Source organism: Strigops habroptila, chromosome 8, assembly GCF_004027225.2.
Source record: "Strigops habroptila isolate Jane chromosome 8, bStrHab1.2.pri, whole genome shotgun sequence".
Taxonomy (NCBI): Eukaryota; Metazoa; Chordata; class Aves; order Psittaciformes; family Psittacidae; genus Strigops; species Strigops habroptila.
This window is the reverse complement of record NC_044284.2, coordinates 62,212,420-62,234,023: the sequence shown is the minus strand read 5'-3', so window position 1 is coordinate 62,234,023 and position 21,604 is coordinate 62,212,420. Positions and strand designations below refer to the sequence as shown.

General features: G+C 41.3%; 1 protein-coding gene across 8 annotated transcripts in view; it reads right to left on the bottom strand.

Moving 5' to 3' along the window:
- LRRC7 (leucine rich repeat containing 7) overlaps positions 1-21,604 on the bottom strand; it is a 161,307-nt gene that overhangs the window by 31,522 nt on the left and 108,181 nt on the right. For 7 of the 8 annotated variants that reach the window (XR_004389942.1, XM_030494089.1, XM_030494082.1 and 4 more), the window contains exons 10-15: positions 20,462-20,534; positions 14,462-14,591; positions 13,937-14,052; positions 5,474-5,543; positions 3,448-3,547; positions 2,606-2,730 (exon numbers count right to left, since the gene is read on the bottom strand). Coding sequence is in view for 6 of the 8 variants with exons in the window: in XM_030494089.1 (XP_030349949.1) it covers positions 2,606-2,730; positions 3,448-3,547; positions 5,474-5,543; positions 13,937-14,052; positions 14,462-14,591; positions 20,462-20,534 (614 nt within the window). In the remaining 2 variants the exon portion in view is untranslated. Of the gene's footprint in view, positions 1-2,605; positions 2,731-3,447; positions 3,548-5,473; positions 5,544-9,858; positions 9,948-13,936; positions 14,053-14,461; positions 14,592-20,461; positions 20,535-21,604 lie in introns of those variants that run through there. The other variant, XR_003992540.1, reaches the window with a different exon arrangement.

Here is a 21,604-nt window from a genome sequence, read left to right as displayed (position 1 = left end):
CACAACTCTTGCATGTTTAATGCTACATCAAAATGAGCATGACCCTGAAAGAGAATTTTCAAGTTCAAAATTCTTGATGGAAGAAGTTACTGAACAATTTTAGTTACCAAATAAATCTGTTTGAACCTATAGTTGGCTGAGAGTTCAGTTTTAACTAGGAAAGATAAAAAGTGAAAACTATGTATGCTATAAAACACTACTGATGTCTGTGGTTACTGCCTACTGGTAATTTAATTTAACCTTCAAATTCATCCCATGAAGGTCAGGTAAAACTGCTAAGAACATATATGTTAAAACCTCCCTATGACCTATGGCCACACCTGGATGGTGTGACACACACTAAGTTCTCAGAAGGTCCCAGCAATTAGCTTTAGTTCATGCCCATGCATCTACACACAGGCTGGTGGACAGCTCAGTCAACTCCTTACAACACCTTCATGCTCATTTGTATCTAGAGCTGAATTGACACTACCGGGAAAGAGCACGGACACACCAGAAGGATGCAAATAAGCATTTCCAGCTTATTAATAGTAACTGATTTTGAGGTCATCTTTTCATGGGTTGGGCAAAAAGGCTCTTTTCTAGGAAAGGGAAAATCCCAGACACACCTCCAGTGCGAAATTCTTTCCTTTCACAGCCTGGCAAGATTTCCCAGGTTTGCACAGTATTAATTCTCTACTTTCAGTTTTTATACACTACAGGTATTTCTGGGTACCTGGTGTACACACAGTGAGGTACCAGAGAGGAGAGAAGCTCTCTTCAAGGTACACAGACAGGAGAAAATATCTCATCACGTCCTAGCTCCCTGCTTAGCTTTTCATTTAATAATTCTTCTCCATATAAGCAATAAGTATAGCATCAGCTGCAAAGTTTAGTGGTTTGGACTGATGAGAAGACATTAAGACCATTATCCAAGGCCAGACTGGACGGGGCTTGGAGCAACTTGCTCTAGTGGAAGGTGTCCCTGCCCATGGCAGGGGGTTGGAGCTGGATGAGCTTTAAGGTCCCTTCCAACACAAACCATTCCATGATTCTCTGATTTCGGAGGGGAGGAACACTGGATTTTATGTGGGAATAGAAGCATCTCATCCAGAAACAACACATGTTCTACAACATTGGTTTATGCCTGCTCCCTGTGGATGAGAGGGAGAACAGGTAAGAACCACCACAACCAGAGCACCATTGCACCCCCAACAGCTCCGGTACAGAGCACAGGGCCTGGGATCACACCACACAAAGACATCTGCTCACAGCATGGGCACAGGCCAGCTATTCTTGCTAAGTCCTGTTTCTAGGAAACCTGGAAGTGTGGTGCTGTGTCTTTGCTTCCCTGTTCTCCATGCAGCAGATGGCAGCATTTGAACTGACGTAGGGGAACAGCTCAGTGGATGAAGGAGTTATTTATTCTACAAGAACAGTTTACTCAGAGGAAACATTTGTTTCAGCCATTCATAGTGTTCTGAAATACATTAAACCCCAAACGGCTAAGTGATGTAATTCATACATTACATTCCAATATTTAAACTAACACTAGCAAATACCATACAAAACAATTAAATTCTTCTATCATCTTAGAAAGATTCCCAGATGCTGTTTTCCATTTATGACCCATAAACCCGCAATTCACCTGGGGTACAATTTCAGTTCAATCTTTTTATTATGAGGCAAAGGTTGCGTTTGGGCTTCATTCTCTGCTTTACTAAAGCAGCAGAGTCTGTTATCTCTGGTTACAAGAGTTAGATGAGAATTCCTAATCAGGAAAAATATTAAAAAGGAAAAATCCAAAATTTCCAAGAAGATCTAAATGGGATGTTAAATAACTATTAATAATGGTATTGTTAATTTTAAAAGGAAAATATGATTTAAGTCTCCTCATAGGATTTTTGTCCCTGGCAATACATTTGGTGTTGGGTATCCTCCCACAGGTAAGAATTTGCAGTGTTTAAGTATTTGATCCGGGGTCATTCCTTTATATTATTCGAGAAATAGAAATTTTCATGCCATGTACATGTAGATGGTCCTGACAATATCCTTCTGCCAAGGTAACCGATTATGGGCTCTACTGGAAACTCTGGAATTCTATTAATTTCACATAACTGGAGGAGAATATTCATGTTTTGATCTTCATTTTTTGTATGTTACAAACCTGATGAGAGAGACTCTCTCCACTGCACATTCCTGTGTAACCCTAGGCAGCTGCAAAGATCTTATTGACTTTGAGAGGAACATGGAACACCCTGTGTGATCTAATTATTTCTCAGGAACTAGGTGGTGGGACATTAATTCTAAGTCTCCCAACATTATGTGTTATTTTTGTCCTCATGACAAAACACCTTGCACAGCAGGAACCCGACATGAGGGCTATGGGCCTGAGCTGATGTACGAAATCAAAGTGTTGCTGCCTAGCCAGCAATAGCAAAAGCAGAAATTGGTGATGTCACCTTCAGGAAGAACAGACATTCTATTCTTCCTCAATTGCTGTACTTCAAACATGACGACGAGTACTTTCTAGGTATTTAGAACTCAAAACCAGCTCAATCCAAGATCTGTAACTTGGACCCTGCCCATACTATATGAATTCCAGAATAAATCAAATAGAACTTACCTTAACTTTCCCTGCATTTTCCTCCTCTTCCTTTTTTTCTTCAAATTCAAAGGCAACAGTCATACGTTGCTGTCTCTGCTCCTCCCATAAAGTAGGGTTAAAACTATCACTGTCTGACTGGAAATCTACAGTTAAATTGCAAAGAGCCATTAGTACACCCAGCAGAAGATTGGAAATGATCTAAAGAACATGTTCTTAGTTGATCTGTCATCTTGGGTTATCATTCTAGAACTGTTGAGGGGGCAGTAAGAGTAGTAACCCATAAACCATTACAAACAGTGTCTAATATTAAAACTGAAGGGAGAGTGATGAGAAGCAACAGGGTTTCGAGGCAGGTCTGGAGTGGAGGGATGTATGAAAACTCTCTTGCCATAGGTATGTGAGGAGCCAAACCCTCAATTCCCTCAGGCTCAGAGCTCTGAACCTCACATGTCTTGGAGCTGGACACCCCACAGCAACCTCAGATGGGTCCAGTGTCCCTGCAGGTTGAGCTGGCTCTGGCCACCTGCCCATCTGCATGGCAGCAAGGCATATATTAGCATTTCTGTCCCATGCACACTCAATTCCCAAGTTCAGATTGTTTCTACAAAGCCGTTCTGCTGAAAACATAAAAGCGTTCAGGAAAATGTAAATCTGATGGGCTTAGAAAAAAGGATTTGTAAACAGGATTCCTTTGAGTACGACAAAACAGAGTCTGGTAAGCGTGTACCACCGGCTTTGTGTGTCAGAAGAGACACACACACAGACTAGGTCTGAAACCCCTTCCTCTCCCTCCCTCTGTTCTTCTGCTATCTGCACAAGCTCTGCTCCTGCCTTTGCAGGCAGAGCTGATGGCATTTTACCTTCATCGCTGCGGGGTTGCTGGGGAAACATGTAGTTAGTCAGTACTCGCTGCTTTGTTTCAGGGTGAGCCTCAGTTTGCAGTGGAATGAGAGCCTTGGACTGCGCAGAAAGGCAAAACAGAGAACTGTTAATTCACAGCATGTGTGTGGAGAGGGGATTTAGCATTTGATAAATAGAAAATACAAGATTAACTACAATTCTGCATGAAAACAAACTTCTCTATGGACTAAACCAAGTATTACTTTGGTGGAAAAGCCTCCTCTCCCATTCCTCACTTCCGGAATTCCTACCAGGATCAACAGAATAACCTCATTTATCAGAAATAGTGACTGCACATTCAGTCATTCCATGGAGGAAGCTGGAGGACCAGTGGAGGAGAGCTGCAGCTACACAGTTACAACACCCACACTGCGGCTGTGATCTATTTAAAGCTAGGGCTAACAAGGAGAAGATTCATGACAGTTATTAGTTCATCTGAGGGTAAAACTGGTGCAAGATACTGGAGAATTTACATGGAGGCACTCCGAATATTCAGATGTTACTGCTGTGTCTTATTTCAGCTGAACTAAGGGGCTCTGGACAAGGGCCTGTAGGGACAGGACAAGGGGAATGGCTTTAACCTGCCAGAGGGGAGATTGAGATGAGCTCAAAGGCAGAAGCTCTTCCCTGTGAGGGTGCTGAGGCGCTGGCACAGGGTGCCCAGAGAAGCTGTGGCTGCCCCATCCCTGGCAGTGTTCAAGGCCAGGTTGGACACAGGGGCTTGGAGCAACCTGCTCTAGTGGAAGGTGTCCCTGCCCGTGGCAGGGGTTGGAGCTGGATGAGGTTTAACCTCCCTTCAACACAAACCAGTCTGCGATTCTATGTTTTTCTATTATCTCTCCATTTAGCCTCCCCTCCCTTTAGCTTTAACATTTTTTGCTTAGCTATAGAATTAAGAAGTACATAGAAGGAGCAGTGCAGTAAGCAGCACTAGTGTAAATCTACTGACTGCCCTGCTCTTGGCTTTGGTGTGATGTGAGGGCCTGGCTGAATGGTGCGCCCTGGCCAGGAGTCAGCAGGAATGTCATCTAATGTCTGGACAAAGGAACTTCCCCATCTGCTGGGCTCTGCTTCCATGAGGGCTTTTTCATGTGGATAAAAGGATGGATTCATTTCTGGTAGCATGATAATTGGCCCCTGAAGAATTAACCTCATCAACTGCAATTAAAGAGGTATAATATCTCACTATGAGCATTATTGCAAAGTGGGAACAGTGAGATTATGAGACTGTATTGAGATTATTAAAAACGGTTAGGTAATGTCAAACGTGCCTTTGTACAAATGGAGTTTTTCTCCATTTAAGGTTAAATTATGGAAGTGCAAAATTATTCTATCCACCAACCCTGGAGAGGGTCGGGACTTATTTCAGTGCTGAGATGCTGGCTGAACTGTTACATTTCTCAGTGTTGCATAAGCTACATCATTTGTTTTAAAATAGGATTCAAAGAACATATAGCTGTGAAGCCAAACCCTTTGGAACAAAGAAAGGCAAACTTAATGTGAAAGGAACTTAAATGAGAGTTTTCTCTAAAACAAGCCTAAGAGTTCTGGTGCATCTTTTACATGTTTAAACTCCCACTGACTTTAATAGAGTTTAAAATATGAAGGAATGGGAGCATGGACAGGGAAAGGGAAAAGGCAGATGACAAACAGAGGCATAGATGGAGTAAAGGGCGGAACAAGCTAATAACAAGTTGATAACAAAGTCTTACCTCTTGAATTTCTATTTACAAAACATTCTCTTGATACTTTTGGCCTTAGAGAAGCTTAGCTAGATGTGAGTAATAAATCCTGCAAAGGTGATCTCTCCAAGTTAATAAATGGCAGCCAGAGGAAGCCAGGCCTTGATATGAAAGTATAAAGCTGGACTGGGAGCAAACACTTGTAAAGTTCTCCTACAATCGTGTGTTCAATTACAGGTTTCATCTCCAGCCCTGGCTAAGACCCCAAGTTCCTGAGGAAAATATGAGTACCCAAAGTCATTACCTGGTTGTCAGAAAGCCACAAAGCTGCAAGTTCTTTGAGTTTAGTAAAAGTGAAGGGTAAATTCTTCAGCCTGTGAACGATAATATTGGAACCATGTGAATCCATTTTCACTATAGTTTCTTTTAAGGCTTTGTATGTTGCATGTTATCTTGACCATACTGAGATTGCTATGATTTCATTTCTTTATTTGCTCTCACTTTTTAAGAAAATATAATTGATTATTAAAGGCATTCTACATTAAGAGTGACATTTCGAATCTAAAACTACTGACATCATACCCTAAAAGTACTGCGGAGATAACAATATTTTGCCTTGGCTGTAAGGTAACCAAAGTTACAGCTTATAATGCAGAAAACAGGAAAAATCTTGGACCCAGGGAGACTTACAGGACAACCTGACAGTTTTCAGGTAACAGAAATCCTTTTATTGGACATTTACATTTTGGAACAGAAATACTCTGAGATTATTGAAAATTCCTTTTTGAAGAAATGTTAGGAAAAAGATTAAAATACTATAAATATTCAGAGTGAACCTAAATGCCAAAATTAAATGAAGCACTAAAAAAATTAACATTTTAGTTATACATGTAAATGGATTTCCTAAAAGTGATTTGAATGTGGGAGTGGGGACAGGATGACTAAATCCTTGTGGAAACTTCACTCAGGTTTTCCCCACTAATTCTGAACATGTTCTTTTTACTTCTTGGTCTGTAGCAATACGAGAGTGTCCTGACCACACGCTGACACTGTCCCATCTTTGTGTTAGGGATGGTGAAAGAGCTGGATGACTGTAGGAAGAAATGGACTGATCAAAGGACTCCTTACAAAGACAAAAGCTAAATGTGATTTAACAACAGGAAAAGGAGAAAAGCCCTTTCCCTAGAGTCCGACACCCCATGCTATGGAAAGAAAACCTCTTGCAGAGATGCTCACTCACCCCTCAGATAAAGGTGGCAACACGCTGCCCCACGTGCATGGCATCCTCACCAGAATCCTTTGCCATCTCCCACCAAATCACCAACACCACTCCTGCAGCCTTCTGCAGACTAAAACCTACCCATACTTTTGGGACATAAGCACCTCACGAGCTTTTATGCCACTGCCTCTTTGCAGTGCTTTGAAACTGTGCCCATTACAGAATCTGTAGGTGTATTTTTGCCACAAAGTCATTACCACTGAAGATAGTGTTATTTCAGCGTTATTGCTGTAGAACAGTGCACTATGGACACTCTTCATATATTAAGGTTACGAATTTAAGCTTTAATAGTTAACATAAAGATTCTTAAATAGTGTTTAACCATGTGTTTAATGCAGAGCTTTTCTTCTGTATAAAAAGAGAAAAACTTTTGCTTTTCAAATGATACTGTTATTTCTATACATTTTAGGATTCAGTGCCAGTAACATAAGTTTCAAAACTCAATAGAAGCCTTTGTCTGCAGAGGTTCCTGATGGTGGTTCCAACACACTCAAGTTGAGAAGCATGTACCAAAGGGAGAAGCCAAGCTGGTGAGCTTGCTTCAGAAATAGTGTGTGGCAAGGGGATCTCCAAGCTGGTTTTCCATTTCCACACTTAAACAAAACACAGAATTAGTTATTTTTAACTCTTCTTTGCCAATAAGCCTGGATACCCAATTTTAAACATCTGAAAAGGCCAGTTTTTAAGGAGTCTTTAAAGGAAGAAATCTCCAATTAGAGCTCAAAGAATGGGGGTACTCAAAATCATGGCTGGTTTTGGAAAATGCTCAACCAAGATAAGCCTCAGCCTCTTTGTCTAACTGCAATTTGGTTTTGAAAACTAAGACTGCTTCTTAAATCGTGTGCTGTAGGAACATCTCTCCGTCATCTGTACTGACAGTGCTCACGCAAACACTCTGACCTTCACCAACAACTGAATTACCAACTGATTTCATGCTCTACCCAGGGTCAAAACAAGGCCCATGATAACTGGCACTTACACTGCATTAGTTTAACCATGAAAAGGCAATACATCAATGTTTTTCCAGCTTCATCAGTCAAAACAAGGATATACCACAGCTACAGAGGATCTCAAAGATTAGTTCTGCATGGACGTAGGTTGATTGCTTCTACATGCTCTAGGCCAGGTCCTCCTTACCATAAATCAGCATAACCTGCTGATTTCAAAGAGCTAACTCACATCATTCTCAGTAAAGGATTTGGCCTCCTCTGAAGAGAGAAATATTCACCAGTAATTGAAAAAAGCAATTAATCTGCACTGCTTCCATTGCTCTTGCACATGACTGCAGTCAGTACAGAGAAATGAAACTTTATGGCTGTGCTGTTCAACAGAGAGCATTTTTTTTACGCTGAAATGCTGAAACTTCTCAATAGACAGCCTGAAAATCACATTGCTTTTATCAATCTAAGGGAAAATATATTCCCAGAACTAAATAAAACTCTAACTGGTGCAGAGCTAGTTAATTAAGAAGATGACCAAATCGACCTAGAAATCGAAGGCAAACTAGGCTGTACCAAACTGACTTGTTCTTACTGTGATTGGTATTTTACTCAGCCTGAATAAAGGACCTTTGCATGGGGCCATTTCTGTACCAGAAGGTTTGACAGAGCAAGGGCAGCAGTCAGGATGGAGAACAGGACGGACAGAAACACGGCCACAGAGCCCACACCCTTCCTTCAGCCATCAGCCCAATAGTGTCCTCAAACATAAAGTCCATGGGAAAACAGTATCTCTGATTGCTCAGGACAATCACACCGGTTCCAAGAGGTGCCTGCTTGGCATGTTCCCTTGCATGAGCAACAGTTCCATTCCGCTGCAATGTTTTAATCACTAATAACTTCAGTTGGCAATCTCTTACACTAGTTTGTAAAAAGAGCTGAACACCTAATAGCTGTAGAGATGATCTGTGTGCTGGCAGTGCTCAAGGTCAGGTTGGACACAGGGGCTTGGAGCAACCTGCTCTAGTGGAAGGTGTCCCTGCCCGTGGCAGGGGGTTGGAACTGGGTGAGCTTTAAGGTCCCTTCCAACCCAAGCAGTCTGGGATTCCATGATTCATATTAATTAGGTTAAACTACAGGTAAAAATCACATATGCCATTGGTAAGTGTAAAAGTTTTAAAGTTATTAATAAAGATACTCCTTTTAAGATAAACCCTGATGCACCAACTGATTTTTCAGGGAAACAACTATCCACAGTAACAGTCTGGAAACAACTGAAATGCCAATATTCATTTATAGTGTTTAGTCATCACATAGAAAATGTTTTCTTATGAGAAAAAAAGGAGAAGAAATTTCCCCTGAAGTTCCTCAGGTGAATAAAACCAAACCCAACCAGCACACTTTTTGACATGACACCCCTAAACATTAAACCACTGTACTGTACAACTTCACAACGCCAGAGAAGCTACACATCAGCCTGTTATGCTGGTCTGGAGTGAGCACTTAAGTATAATTCCTTCCACCATTAATCCTAGATTATATCTTTCACATAATTTTTTAAGTTCTTAAGGGTTAAATACTTAAAAATGTTATTCATGGGACACAGGCAAAGCAAAGAAAATGTCATTGATGGTGTGTAAATATAAAAACCATCTAATGTTGATATTTGAGGGGTTTCATGAGGTAAAGGTGGTCTTGGCTTTTACTGAAGCCTTCTGACAGACATAACTTTAAATTCTCCTTCTTGATAATAATAATTTTTCTCATACTTTTGTAAAACAACCCACTACACATTTGTACAAGCTACTACATTTTAGTTTTGTTATGCCCTAAGTAATCCAGCTCAGAAGATGGGAAGAGTTTTCCCTGATTATTACTTTGAGTAACATAAGTGTATGAAGAGCTTATGGGAAATACCTTCTAGATTCACCGATGCACATGCCATACTTTGGCGACTTTCAGAAAGAATTTTTAATAATAACCCAAACATGAAAAATTCATGTCCAAACATGTTGAAAACTAACCATTACAAGCAGCATTACCAGTCTGCCAGTCAAGCCCAGAGACAGTTACGGTTTGTGACAGTTCTCCAAGGCAGCTCTCAACAAATTGGTAATAACAGGGTTTTCAGAGTGGGGAAGTTTAAAAGAGCATGATTTATATTAACCCATCGACACACTGCTCACAAAACCACTATGGATATACACGGCCAGCAGGAACTACCTCTTTGGCAATGAGCAGTATTGTATAATTAAACATCTAGCCAGAAAAAGAAAAGGTACACCAGGGAATAGCCTTGCTTTGAATGGATCATGTCACCTTAGGACCCTTTTTTGTCTAACTTCTGGGGGTGAGATTTAGAGCAGTAACTGAGTTCTGACCCCAGGACAGAAGCAGTGCAAATACAGAAAGGTGATGATTCTTTCAGCTCTTCTTTAAGCACAATCTAAAACTAAAAGAAAGGTTACTTACCAGTAACCGATGCTCTTTGAGAAGTGTAGCCCAAATGTACATTCTAACAATTCTACCTCTCAATCACAGGACTCATACCTGGAAGGACTCTGAGGAGAGAGGAGAAGCAGATGGAAGACAAATGTATATGTGGACTACACATTTGAAGAACACCGGTTACTGGTAAGACATCGTTTTTCTTTGAATGAATCCCATGTGTACTCTTAACAGTGACTGAATCCAAGCAGCTACCCCCAGGGACTCATTACGTGCTGGAGGTCTCAGTATCTTTTGTACAAGTAGTAACTGCACAACTACTTATCAAATGCTGCATCGGTTCTTGAAGCACTGGAGACAGTGTTATGGCTGGCAAAGGCCAGGATGAACCTCCAGGTAGCTGCATTGCAAGTATCTCAAGTCAAAACTTCCCTCACTGCAAAGGGTGAAGCTCCCCAAGCTCTGGGTGGTTGCACACTAACCCTCCCTTCAGCAAGTCAGAATTCAACCCGTCACTGCCTTTTAGTGTGTGGAGACAACAGAATATTGCATTTCCCAGAGATGAAGAGGTTTGGACCTGTAAAGATCAAAGGAGAGAGGACTCCCAGCTATGGAGATGGGACGTATAGATACAGCCTTAGAGTGTATGGCATGGGAAAGAAAAGCTGGAGTCTATTTTCCTGGTTAAAATGGAATTCTAATGTGAATATTTGAAGAATGCCCTGGAACTAAATCAGCTTCTGGTCAATTAAAATCAGCAAGGTCCATCTTACAGTGATGAGGGCCTTCAGAAGACATGGAACAAGAGCAAAAGTCTGTAGCAGCTGAAACCATAGTATTAAAAATGTACTAGAGGGGGACTCCAAACACTGACCCACCTTTGAGCAAAATGCGTCAACTCACTATTTGAGATTCCCATGAGCCTGGGTGGCAAAGAGGTCTGTGGCAGGTTTGTCTCCTCCTCGACAGACATCCAGTCAGGATTTTACACCAAATCTGCCAAAATGTTTCTGACTTTCATACACAAGCAAGCTCCAGATAATGCAAGGGAGGGAGAGCTCCTCTTTTCCTCTTTACACACTACACCACAGTTGTCCAGCCAGGCTACTAGCAGAGAGTCACTGGGATAAAGGCAATGACATAAGAGGCTAATGGATACACAAGTGCACCATTTATGGTCACAGTTGTAGACACCAGAGGTGAAATCTGGCATGTGACAAAGTAGGAGATAGCCCTGAGGTATCATTCATTGGCATGAACCTGCAGTGGACACATCCCCAGTGGAAGATTGTGTTCCCTTTGTAAAACTACACATCCACAATGATGTGCATGGATTGACAGTCATGGTGAGAGTCTGTTCCCTCTGTGAGAGAAATAACGTGCAAGGACACCGAGGAGCCCATCACCATGGGGTGAAGCACATGCATTGACACCCTGGCTCTAGAATTAGCTTTCTGCTCTGCTTGTGTGTCTGTGTCTTTTCTAATGGCTCGAAGGGGTATCCAGGAGAAGAGCTGGGGTGCCCTACCTCCTCTGTCACAGCTGAAGCAGGAAGAGCAGAGGGGCTAAACTGTTGTAGTGATACAGAAAGGTTCCTAGCAACAAGCAGAGTCCAAGTATGCTCCTTATTAGCATGGATATGTGGACTCATTCAAAGAAAGAATGGATATTGCCTTAATGTTGGTATGAATGGGAAAATGGGAAACCAGAAAAGTAAAAATAGAAGTTAAAACTCCAACATTAAGATGGTATCTGAACTTTGTTAAAGCCTTTGGTGCCAAAATGTTGAAACTTTTCAGTTTCATGAAGGTGGGGACTTCCATAACAGCAGCGTTATCACAATGTCTCAGCAGGACAACATTTAACCTCAGCTGGAATGGATGTCAACAAGGAAGAAAAATTTACTCCCCAAACCGCTTGAGAAAGGTCCATGAGAATTCACCCAGGTTTAAAGATTGAAGGTCTATGGTCTGAGCCAGTTCCTCTCTCTCCTGGACTAGACTCTGCTCTTCCACTACATCTACAATGCATACAATTGTCTGCACAGCTTTTCACATTGACCTGAGAGAACAGCTTCCCACTCCAACAAAGGTCCTCTTCTACCTTCCTCCCACCTGCTTTGGTGCACCTTTGGCTGGCTAAAGGGTGTTTTCCATACCCAATGGTGAGGAACTCAACCACAAAGAGTGTCATAAAATGAACACTAAAAAGAAGAAGGATAGCATCTTCCATTTTCAGTGAGATAAATCAGCTCAGTGATGTGCCCAGTGAGCCCTGAGCAAGTGTAAGGGCAGACGTAGGGCTACCAAACAGCACTGAAGGGTGGGTGGGAAGGACAGCAGCCCATTCCACCCCATGGAACATCAGGATGCTGGTCCCTTCCTCCACAACAGAAATCCCAATCCTCTCTTAGACCTGGGCAGCTGGGGATGAAGTAACGTGGGGCAGGGCTGCTGCTCTGGTGGTATCCAGCTGTCAGGTCAGCTTGGTTGGAAGCCCTGCCTGGTACTATCACCTCCAGTGCCTTATCCCAGTAGTAAACCACCTCCTTCTCTCAGCAATTACACATGAAAACTTGTGCCTGAAATCAGCAGCTGACCTGGCTTTAAAGTTACTTGGCCAAAAACAGAGGAAAAAAGAAAGCAAACCCAAAACTCACACTATTTTTCTGCTTCCTCAACACAAACTCATGGCACAATTACAGGTTTGAAAATGGGTCACAGTGATCCAGCACAGACTGGATTGATGTGCCAGGGAAGGCACCCTGCAGTGCTACTCCTTGAAGTGCCCCAAGGCCCCAAACCAGTGCTTGTCCTGTTGCCTCCCCACTTCTACATCCACCCTGTGCCTCCTGTGTGCTGGCCATGCAGCAGCAAGGTGGACATCATGGAGACATCATCTGAAACTTCACCATATTAGTGATAGCCTCCTCTCACATATGCATTCGAGATCACTGTACACCTCAACAGAAGCACAGCAGGACAGGACAGGGTACCCGGGTGCAGAACAGCCAAGGGAAGCTGCAATGCCTGTGCTGGCAAGAACCAGCCCGAGTGATATCAAAGTGTTGCCTGAAACACAGTTTCAGGCTCCAGCTGCAGAGATAAAAGCACAAACCTGCACTGCTGTGGTGATGTGCTGATGGGACAGTGCTCCCTGGCTCTGGGGAAGCACTGGGAACTGAAACCCAAAATCAACGACCCAAGGTTCGATTCTGGGATTTGGACATTTTCAACACAAACTAAAGATAAACTTTGTGTTCTGGTCCATACCTCATGTATTTTATGATACACAATTGCAATGCTGAAAATCATCTAAGACAATGAAGCAAATAATTAAACAAATATATTACAGGGATTTCTACATTACTTCATATTTTATCTCAACCTTAAATTTCAGCAGTGAAACTGCTGACAGGACATAGACACAGATGTGGAAAGTGCTTCCCCTGATTTTTACTGAGTATGGATGATATTTACAGGAAACAAAATGGTATTTGTACATCCTACATTGCACTACTGAGCAAACCTGTATTTCTGGGGTTATACTGAAAATTAAAGTATTCTTAGAACATACATGTGTGTAAACCTCAAGGAAAAGTCTGATCTGATGACACGGGGTAAGTGTCAAGAAAGGCTCAGTTAAGGATTCCATTTCTCAGGAATAGTCACATGAATAGGAACAGAAGAAAACCTTTGCTCTGCTGAAGGAAATACAAAGTTTTCTTTTGATTTCAGCAGAGGCAGGATAACAGGAAAACACGCCAGTGTGCCTGCGTTTAAAGACTCCCTATGCACCAGCTTGTCACAATGTTTTAATCATTAAATATTACAAAGTTGTATACAATTTTAGAGCCAAATATCACACTTCCACATGGAAACAGCAGGAGATAAAAGAAATAAAGAGGCTTCAGTCTGTTAAAACACACTGAGACCCAGATCTTGGCCCCATTCAAGTTTGGCAGTGGAACTAAGACCAAACCATATAGATTAAAGAAAATAAATCAAGATTTTTTTCCTTATAGTTTAAATAAAGTAATCCTAAAAATAATTTCATATAAATAAATTCTTACAATGGGTTAGAAGAATTATGTGAACTGTACCTGTTATCACTCAGATTTAACACTCTCAGCTTCTGCATCTGCCCAATTTCATCAGGGAGGAATTCCAGCTTGTTGGAGCGTAGAGACATCACCGTTACATTTTTACAGCTCCCAATCTAGAGGGATGAAAAACCAAAGATATCAGGACACCTGTTATGATAAAATTTGTTATGACTAACTTTTGATGTTGGGAGGGGGCCAAAAATACAGCAAATAGAGAATCTAGTCTTACAGCAATGTCCTCCCTTTGCCTGTAACATCAGGGAAACGCCAGGGTTACCTGCACTACTCTGAGGGATACTCTCACCTTTACATGAATTTACCAATTTACTGGTTTTACTATTTTACTATTGAGTATGTAAGAGTATCGAGTATGTAAGTATGTATTGAGTATGTAAGAACATGCTTCCTCCACACTGTGCAGAAGCAATTGCTTGAAGAGATATTTTGTCTGAGTAGGGATGAAATATTGGGCCCACCACAAATGCTTCAAGGTGTAATTTAAAAACAGAATCGGCTTCTCACTTCTCTGGGCAGTTCAGGAAGGAAATTCTCATCCACAGCCAATGTCCTCAGGTTGTGAAGGTAGCCGATGGTGGAAGGTAGAGACTCCAACTCATTACAGCTGCAGTCAAATTCTTCTAATAAAGACAAACTGAAATTGGAAATACACTTGTTAGATGCTATACAAGGACCAGATAACAAAAATGAACAAACCAGAACCTTTGAAAGTTGTAAAGCATCACACTATTACAGATACCATGCCCCGAAGAAGGAATGTTTAGTGCAGATTTCCCTAGGAGAAGTCTATAATAATGTGATTTTAGGAACACTGTTCATCAGTCTTATCCAATAAGGCAGTTTAAGAAAGACCACTTGGTTTCCCTACATCATCATTCTTACTTTTTGTAGTGAGGATGTTTTTCAACTACTTCAAACAGTGATCAAGGCAATTCCTACTAAGCTGAAGAATCAAACCAAAAAGTTTATCATCTTAACATCAGAGACAGACAACAGGTAAAGAAATAGCACTGGTGAGAGCAAAGGGAAGGGACACAGAAATTACCTCCAGGGTACATTCCAACTGAGGCACTTGACATCATAGAATTATAGAATCAACCAGGTTGGAAAAGACCTTTAAGCTCATCCAGTCCAACCATTCCCAGCACTGCCAAGGCCACCACTAACCCATGGCACTGAGGCCTCGGCTACACGGGGTGTGAACACTTGCAGGGACGGTGACTCCAGCCCTGCCCTGGGCAGCCTGTTCCAATGCCTGAGCACCCTCTGGGGAAGGAATTGTTCCTCATCTCCACCTAAACCTGCCCTGGTGCAGCTTGAGGCCGTTTCCTCTTGTCCCATCCCTTGTTCCTTGGGAGCAGAGACCAGCCACCTAATGCAACTACCAGCATAAATAGGCATATTACTTTTACGTTACAGTTACAGCTGAATCCCTTATAGCAAAGATTAATTTCATCTACTACTTAAAATGTCAAATCTCAAGTGCTTGTTGTTTCTAAGGACAACAGCTACTATTATACTATGAATATTCTCAGCCAAGATCAATGACAGCTGTTTGTTTATTTGGGCTTTTTTGTTTTTAAGGGAGTTAGAATGGGAGAAAATTAGGCATAGCAGTGCAGTCTTTGTATGTATCTCCAAGGTGATACTGGGCTATTTCAGGTCATTCTAATACAGATCAGTGGTGAAAAAACATGAATTGGGATCCAAATGCAGTGAAGTATCTCAGCCTGCTGTAGATGGACATGGCTTTTGTCAAAGTGCCTCTCTTGACATGCTGAGAGCTGGCTAGAAAGTTCTCTTGAAAGGGTATCTGATGGCAAGGACTGAAACAAAGCAGACCAAAGACATCTTCAGACACTGAAGTTCAAAAATCTCCATTTTGGTCCTGTATACCTTTCCCTAGATTGCATTTCCTGTATTCTGTCAAATTGGGAAAAGAAAGAGATCTGACCTGACAGTCAGCACTTGAACCTACCCACCCACTGCTGCTCTGATATGGAACAGCCCTCAGTGGCACTTCTCAGCCCTTCAGGACCCTGTCCTACCAGGCACTCAGCCCTTGGGATGCTCTGGGGGTTTGCTTTTCCCAGGAGACAGAAGGTATCAGACAACACTTAACCATCAGTCTCACTTTGGGGATTAAGAGTCAACAGTTTGACCTTTGATAATAACAAAATAACACAAACAGGAACATATATATATATGCAATACATGATATAGAACCATGGAATGGTTTGTGTTGGAAGGGACCTTAAAGCTCATCCAGCTCCAGCCCCTGCCACGGGCAGGGACACCTTCCACTAGAGCAGGTTGCTCCAAGCCCCTGTGTCCAACCTGGCCTTGAACACTGCCAGGGATGGGGCAGCCACAGCTTCTCTGGGCACCCTGTGCCAGCGCCTCAGCACCCTCACAGGGAAGAGCTTCTTCCTTATATCCAACCTAAATATCCCGTTTTAAGTTTGAACCCATTCCCCCTTCTCCTATCACTACAGTCCCTGATGAAGAGATCTATTATATATCTACTATACATATACATGTAAATGAAATAAAGACATATTACATATATATTATGACCATACACACACACACATTTTATATATATAAAAACATTCTGAATATCTTAAAAAATTAGGCAGGATATGAAATTTCCTCAAATGAACGCTGCACTGCACGGCTCCTTCAGCTCATGGAATACAAGTTTGGTGGCCCATCACAAATGCCATCATTCCTTACTTCGGCCCCCATTTTTCTGCTCCACATATACTGCCTTTTTTCTCTCAAGTGCTTTAATGAATAGTAAGGTTAAATGGCAAGCAACTATTTCTTCATCAGTGTTTGTTACCTCCCTCTCCACTGACAAAGGGACTTGGTGCCCAAAAGACTGTCTGGGATTTTTCCAAATGTTTTGGTAGATCTGATGAAGAGCTCACCTTAGCTCCATCAGATTTTGATGGGTCACAACTGCAGGACTGGACTTTCACTGTATCTCTGATTTACCTTTATTTCAGTTTCTTAATTTAGAAAAAGGACTTTCAGCCTTCAAGTTTTAGGAAACATGAAAGTAGAAGTAGCTTTTCCTAGCAGGGAATTCTCAGGACTTGCCTCTAATTGCTGTATTTCAATAGGCTGAAAAGCCACAGTGCTTAGTGAAAGAGATGCATGAAATGTATCCAGAAGCTCTGCCAGGTTTTGGTTATAGCTTTTCTTTAACAAAGCTTTGTACCCACCACAGTTTATTTCAAGAGATACAAAACAATTCCAGTAAAGGCAAAAGTCTATCGTGTTTACCTACTTCATACAGAATGTGTGCTCGACAGGGGGAAGTCCAGCTGGAAAGCTTGGTATGTTGTGGGATACACGTTTTAACTTCTACTGATGATAACACAACCAGAAGAGCTTGAAAACAGCTAAGCTAATTGGGAACTACCATGTTCCGATGACGAGAAACTCAGAGACACTGAACTCGAACTGGAGCAGTTTCGCTGGCAGTGAAGAATGACTTCATCAGACAACAGAATTCTATGTGAAGGGAATTGTCTGGCACAGACATTCTCAGCTTCTTGCCTTCCTGCTGGAAGGAGCAGGCAAATGAAGATGGCCACAGCAAAACCAACCAAGTCAGTATGAAACTGGATTTTCTCTCTGTAACTTACCATGGCTAAGAAAATATGCACTTCAGAAAGTGATTTTTCATTCCTCATGGATTGTCCATGAAAGTAAGTTGACAATAGCAGCTATAATTCCACCAATGTTAATTTAGCTAAAATACCATTAACCTTACTGTCTTCTTGGGCTAAATTCAGATAATTCTTGATAGGTTTAAAGGCAGACAAAAATCAGACATGGACCAGTCTGGCACCCACTGAAATGAGGCAGGTCACAGGACATACACTAAGGTAGATGAGGAGTACTTTTAGACAGATGAGTAGAGAGGGGTTCGTGGAGAATGAAGACTGCCATGGACCGAAGGGTAGTTCCAACCCATCTCAGCCCCATTCCATGCTGTCACAGACCATTTCTCCCAACAGCCACAGTACTCAGATACTGAGTACTGCCAAAGCAGCCTAAATCATTAGTTACACCTACTGCTTCTCCAACATCAGGCAAAAGGAATTTTGCAGACTTGGGAACACAAGTTTGCACTTTCATTTGCAGCATCTGGTGCTGTCAGATATGGAACAGCCGAGACACATACACAAAGCACTCATCTAACTGCACGCTGGCTCTTGACTTGCTGCACTATTACCTATGGATGGGTTGTGACTTCCCTCATGACACCCTCCCACCCACAAAGGGGAAGCAGGGACATTCCTTCACCCAGGTCCTGCAGGTAAAATCTCCAGTCTTTGTGTCCAACTTGGAATCCCCTGATTTTACGTGGAATTTTAGTCTATTGTGCATAGTATCTTGCGGGGTCAAACTCTAAATGCTGCTTACATTTAAAGGCTTGCCCTTTGAACAAGACTGCCAAAAATGAGGGTGGTGGTTCCCTATGAGCAACACTGACTCTGACAGTGGCAAAGTGCTTTGTGTCTCATCAGGAAATTGGTCTCTGGAGGGAGAGTTCCCTCCCCCACATTACTAATCTTTGTGTGACAACAATGTACTCTGCAGTGGGTACTGACTACTACTATCATTAAGGAGAAAGAGACCCAGTAGGAAACCATCCAAATGGATGAGTCAGAGAAAGGAAATTCATTTTGATGTGGGAGACATTGTCCTCATTAAATGAAAGTACTTCATTGAAAAGTATCACTCAAAACTAATGTGATAGTATTACCTGATTAGCCTAGTGCTCTGCATATACACCAGTCAGAGCAGCACAATGTGTCTTTACAACTGTAATTAAAGCTCCATGACAAATAAACATATATAAGGCTAAAAAAAAAGGGGGGGTGTTCCCCTTTAATTTGAGCAATTCAATAAATAAGAAAGGTTTGAAAAGGTTTTAACAATTTCACCCAAAATAGTTAACGTTGGACATTATATCAACCTTTCTGCAGAGCCTCACAAGCTTTCACTGCCTATTAGAATTTATTGCTACACCATAGTTTGTAGAGCAAAGATTTGCCCTTTTGTGATTCATATAACCAACTTCTAATGCTCTCCATGAATATCCCATAAATCTACAGACACTGCAGGAAGTGCAGCATGGTAATCCCAACCTGAGCTTTCAGTTGCTACAGTTGTAATAGTTCATAAATCTGGATTTGTTTTCCCAAATGGCATACCAACAACTCAATTATTATTGAAATTAGTAGTATAAGATGGGTGCAGGAGTAGTAGAGCACTGGCTGTGCAGTTAGAGATCATTTCTGTTCTAGAAGCCTCGCTGTACTATTGTATTTCTGGACAAGTCTAAAGGAAGCTTTTTCTAGGCTTTAATTTTGGGAGCTTCCAAACAGCCCTGGCATGAGAAAACTGTTTCTAATGAAACCCTTTGTTGAGCTACAGTGGGCTGAAGAGAGAACTGGCAGCGAAGGCAGAGCCTGAGTGCAACCTGCCCAATGATGCCCAACTCCCACTGCTGGTGTAAGTGGTATAACCAATTGTTCAGTCATGCCAGGCAGACAATCCTTCCTTAGGCTGAACTCTGTTCTCTCTTCTGCAGGAATAGTACTGCTGGTGCAAGGGGATGATGAAATCACCAGTTCTCTACCTGTAGCAGGTAGCCAGGGACCAGATATTCTGATTTTTTCCCCAAATATCAGTTTATATAGCATTTCAGAAGTAAAACATGTCGAGGAAGAGACATCCTACAAACATATCAATGTTCAAGGTATGTTCTGCTAGAGAGGGATATATGTGCAGTGTGTAACTTTATAAAGAATTACCCGTTTCCATGCTCAAAGACATGCTTACACCCACCCTGAATTTTACAACAAATTGGAGCTTTCATTTAGCAATAAGCTCACCACACAGCAGTACAAGACTGAATTTTGCACCAGTGATCATGTAATATCTGACAAAACAGTTGCTAAAGGGCATCATTAGTGCTTTTCATAGCAGGATTACTGACAGGACACTGCCACACTTTGATGCACACACCTATGAAACGCTCATGACTTTTTCATTTCTGCTGCTTCAATACTTTAAGAGATCTCCATACACAGGAGGTTTACAGCCATTTTCTTCTCAGCATCGAGGCCTGGCTGTTGCTATGGGAACAGACGTATTCCCCCAAATCCCTCTGGTTCTTCCACTTTTCCTGCTCTAATCATCTAAATTGTGAGTGATTCATACAGAAAAACATCTTTGTTCTTTTCTTTGGAAAATGTGATATATTTCATCTTCTGATCACTTACAGCAGTGTAAGTCCACAGAAGTAGTAGTGTTGTGCCAAATCTAAATGTGATAAGCTGGTATTAGGTACATGTTTCTAAGTTATTTTATAATTCAAAACATCTTTGTCTGATTTTTCATTTTAACCCCCCCACATTCCACAAGCAGAAAGGAAAACACATTTTCCTTAACGCTGAAAATCATAAGACTTATACTCACTTTCCAATTGCATTTGGCAGAATTGTAAGCTGATTGTCATCCACTTTTAAAGTTGTAAGCCTCTTCAACAGCCCTACGAAACAGGGAAGGAAGAAGTAATAGTAAAACATTTCATATTCATCTTTACCTCCTGTAATCTCCCATATCCTTCAACAAACAGTGATTTCTAATGCTGAATAACCCTGATCTAGAGGTTAGAAAAAAGGCGTATACAGAACAGTGCACAGCCACATTCTTGTCCCATTGACAATGTGTGTCATCAAAATGAAGCACCGATTAAATGTTAAGCTAAACTGCAAGTGAAATATTAAATGTATTTCTGGAGTCTAGGAAAAAACCTGTAAAAAGAAAGACTAGTATCCTACCTGTGCAGGAAGAGTTGTATTTCTGCTTATCTATTAATGTTTCTATTGAAATCGAGTCCTGTTGCCTCGATTGAAAGGTGCTCAGGTCATAACAGGACATGAGGCAAATTATCTAAAGTTACTGCAGCATTTATAAAGCTTCACAATATGTGGGTATAGACAGAAAATTGGAATCTGACTGAAAATCAGAATCTATCCTGAATGTATTTGTATCTGTGGTTCATTCTTCTCATTTAAAGAGTTATTACACATCTAAGTGTAAGCAGATGCATAACTGGGGAACATTTACCAAGAAGGGAATGGAACTTCTGCTTTATCAGGGCAAAACTGCAGAAAACAATAACAAAGACAGAAAAAATGGGGAAAATATTGCATTGCAGTGCTAGAAACTGATTTCCACTTTCTGGAGGTTATTAACATTTCAAAATCTGTTTTTTCCCTGGAAGAATTCTGCAATGAAATAGCAGTTTTAAATTATTATTTGCAATTAATGTTGGGAATAATATAAATTAATCACTTATATAGAATAAATATTAAACTGAATGTGCCATAATATGAAAACTGAAGCAAAGAAAAGTATCATTAAAAAGGATGCTAGAAAATGCAGTATGAAAGTGCCTCTTTTTTCTTTACTCCTGTCAAATCTATTACCATTGAGTAATGGGAATTTAGAAATGAGGACTGAATATATACAATTGCAAGAATGTATAATTCAAAGAGTATACATTTATTCAGGAGCTAAATCCCCTCTAAAAACCAATCTGCATATACACATCAG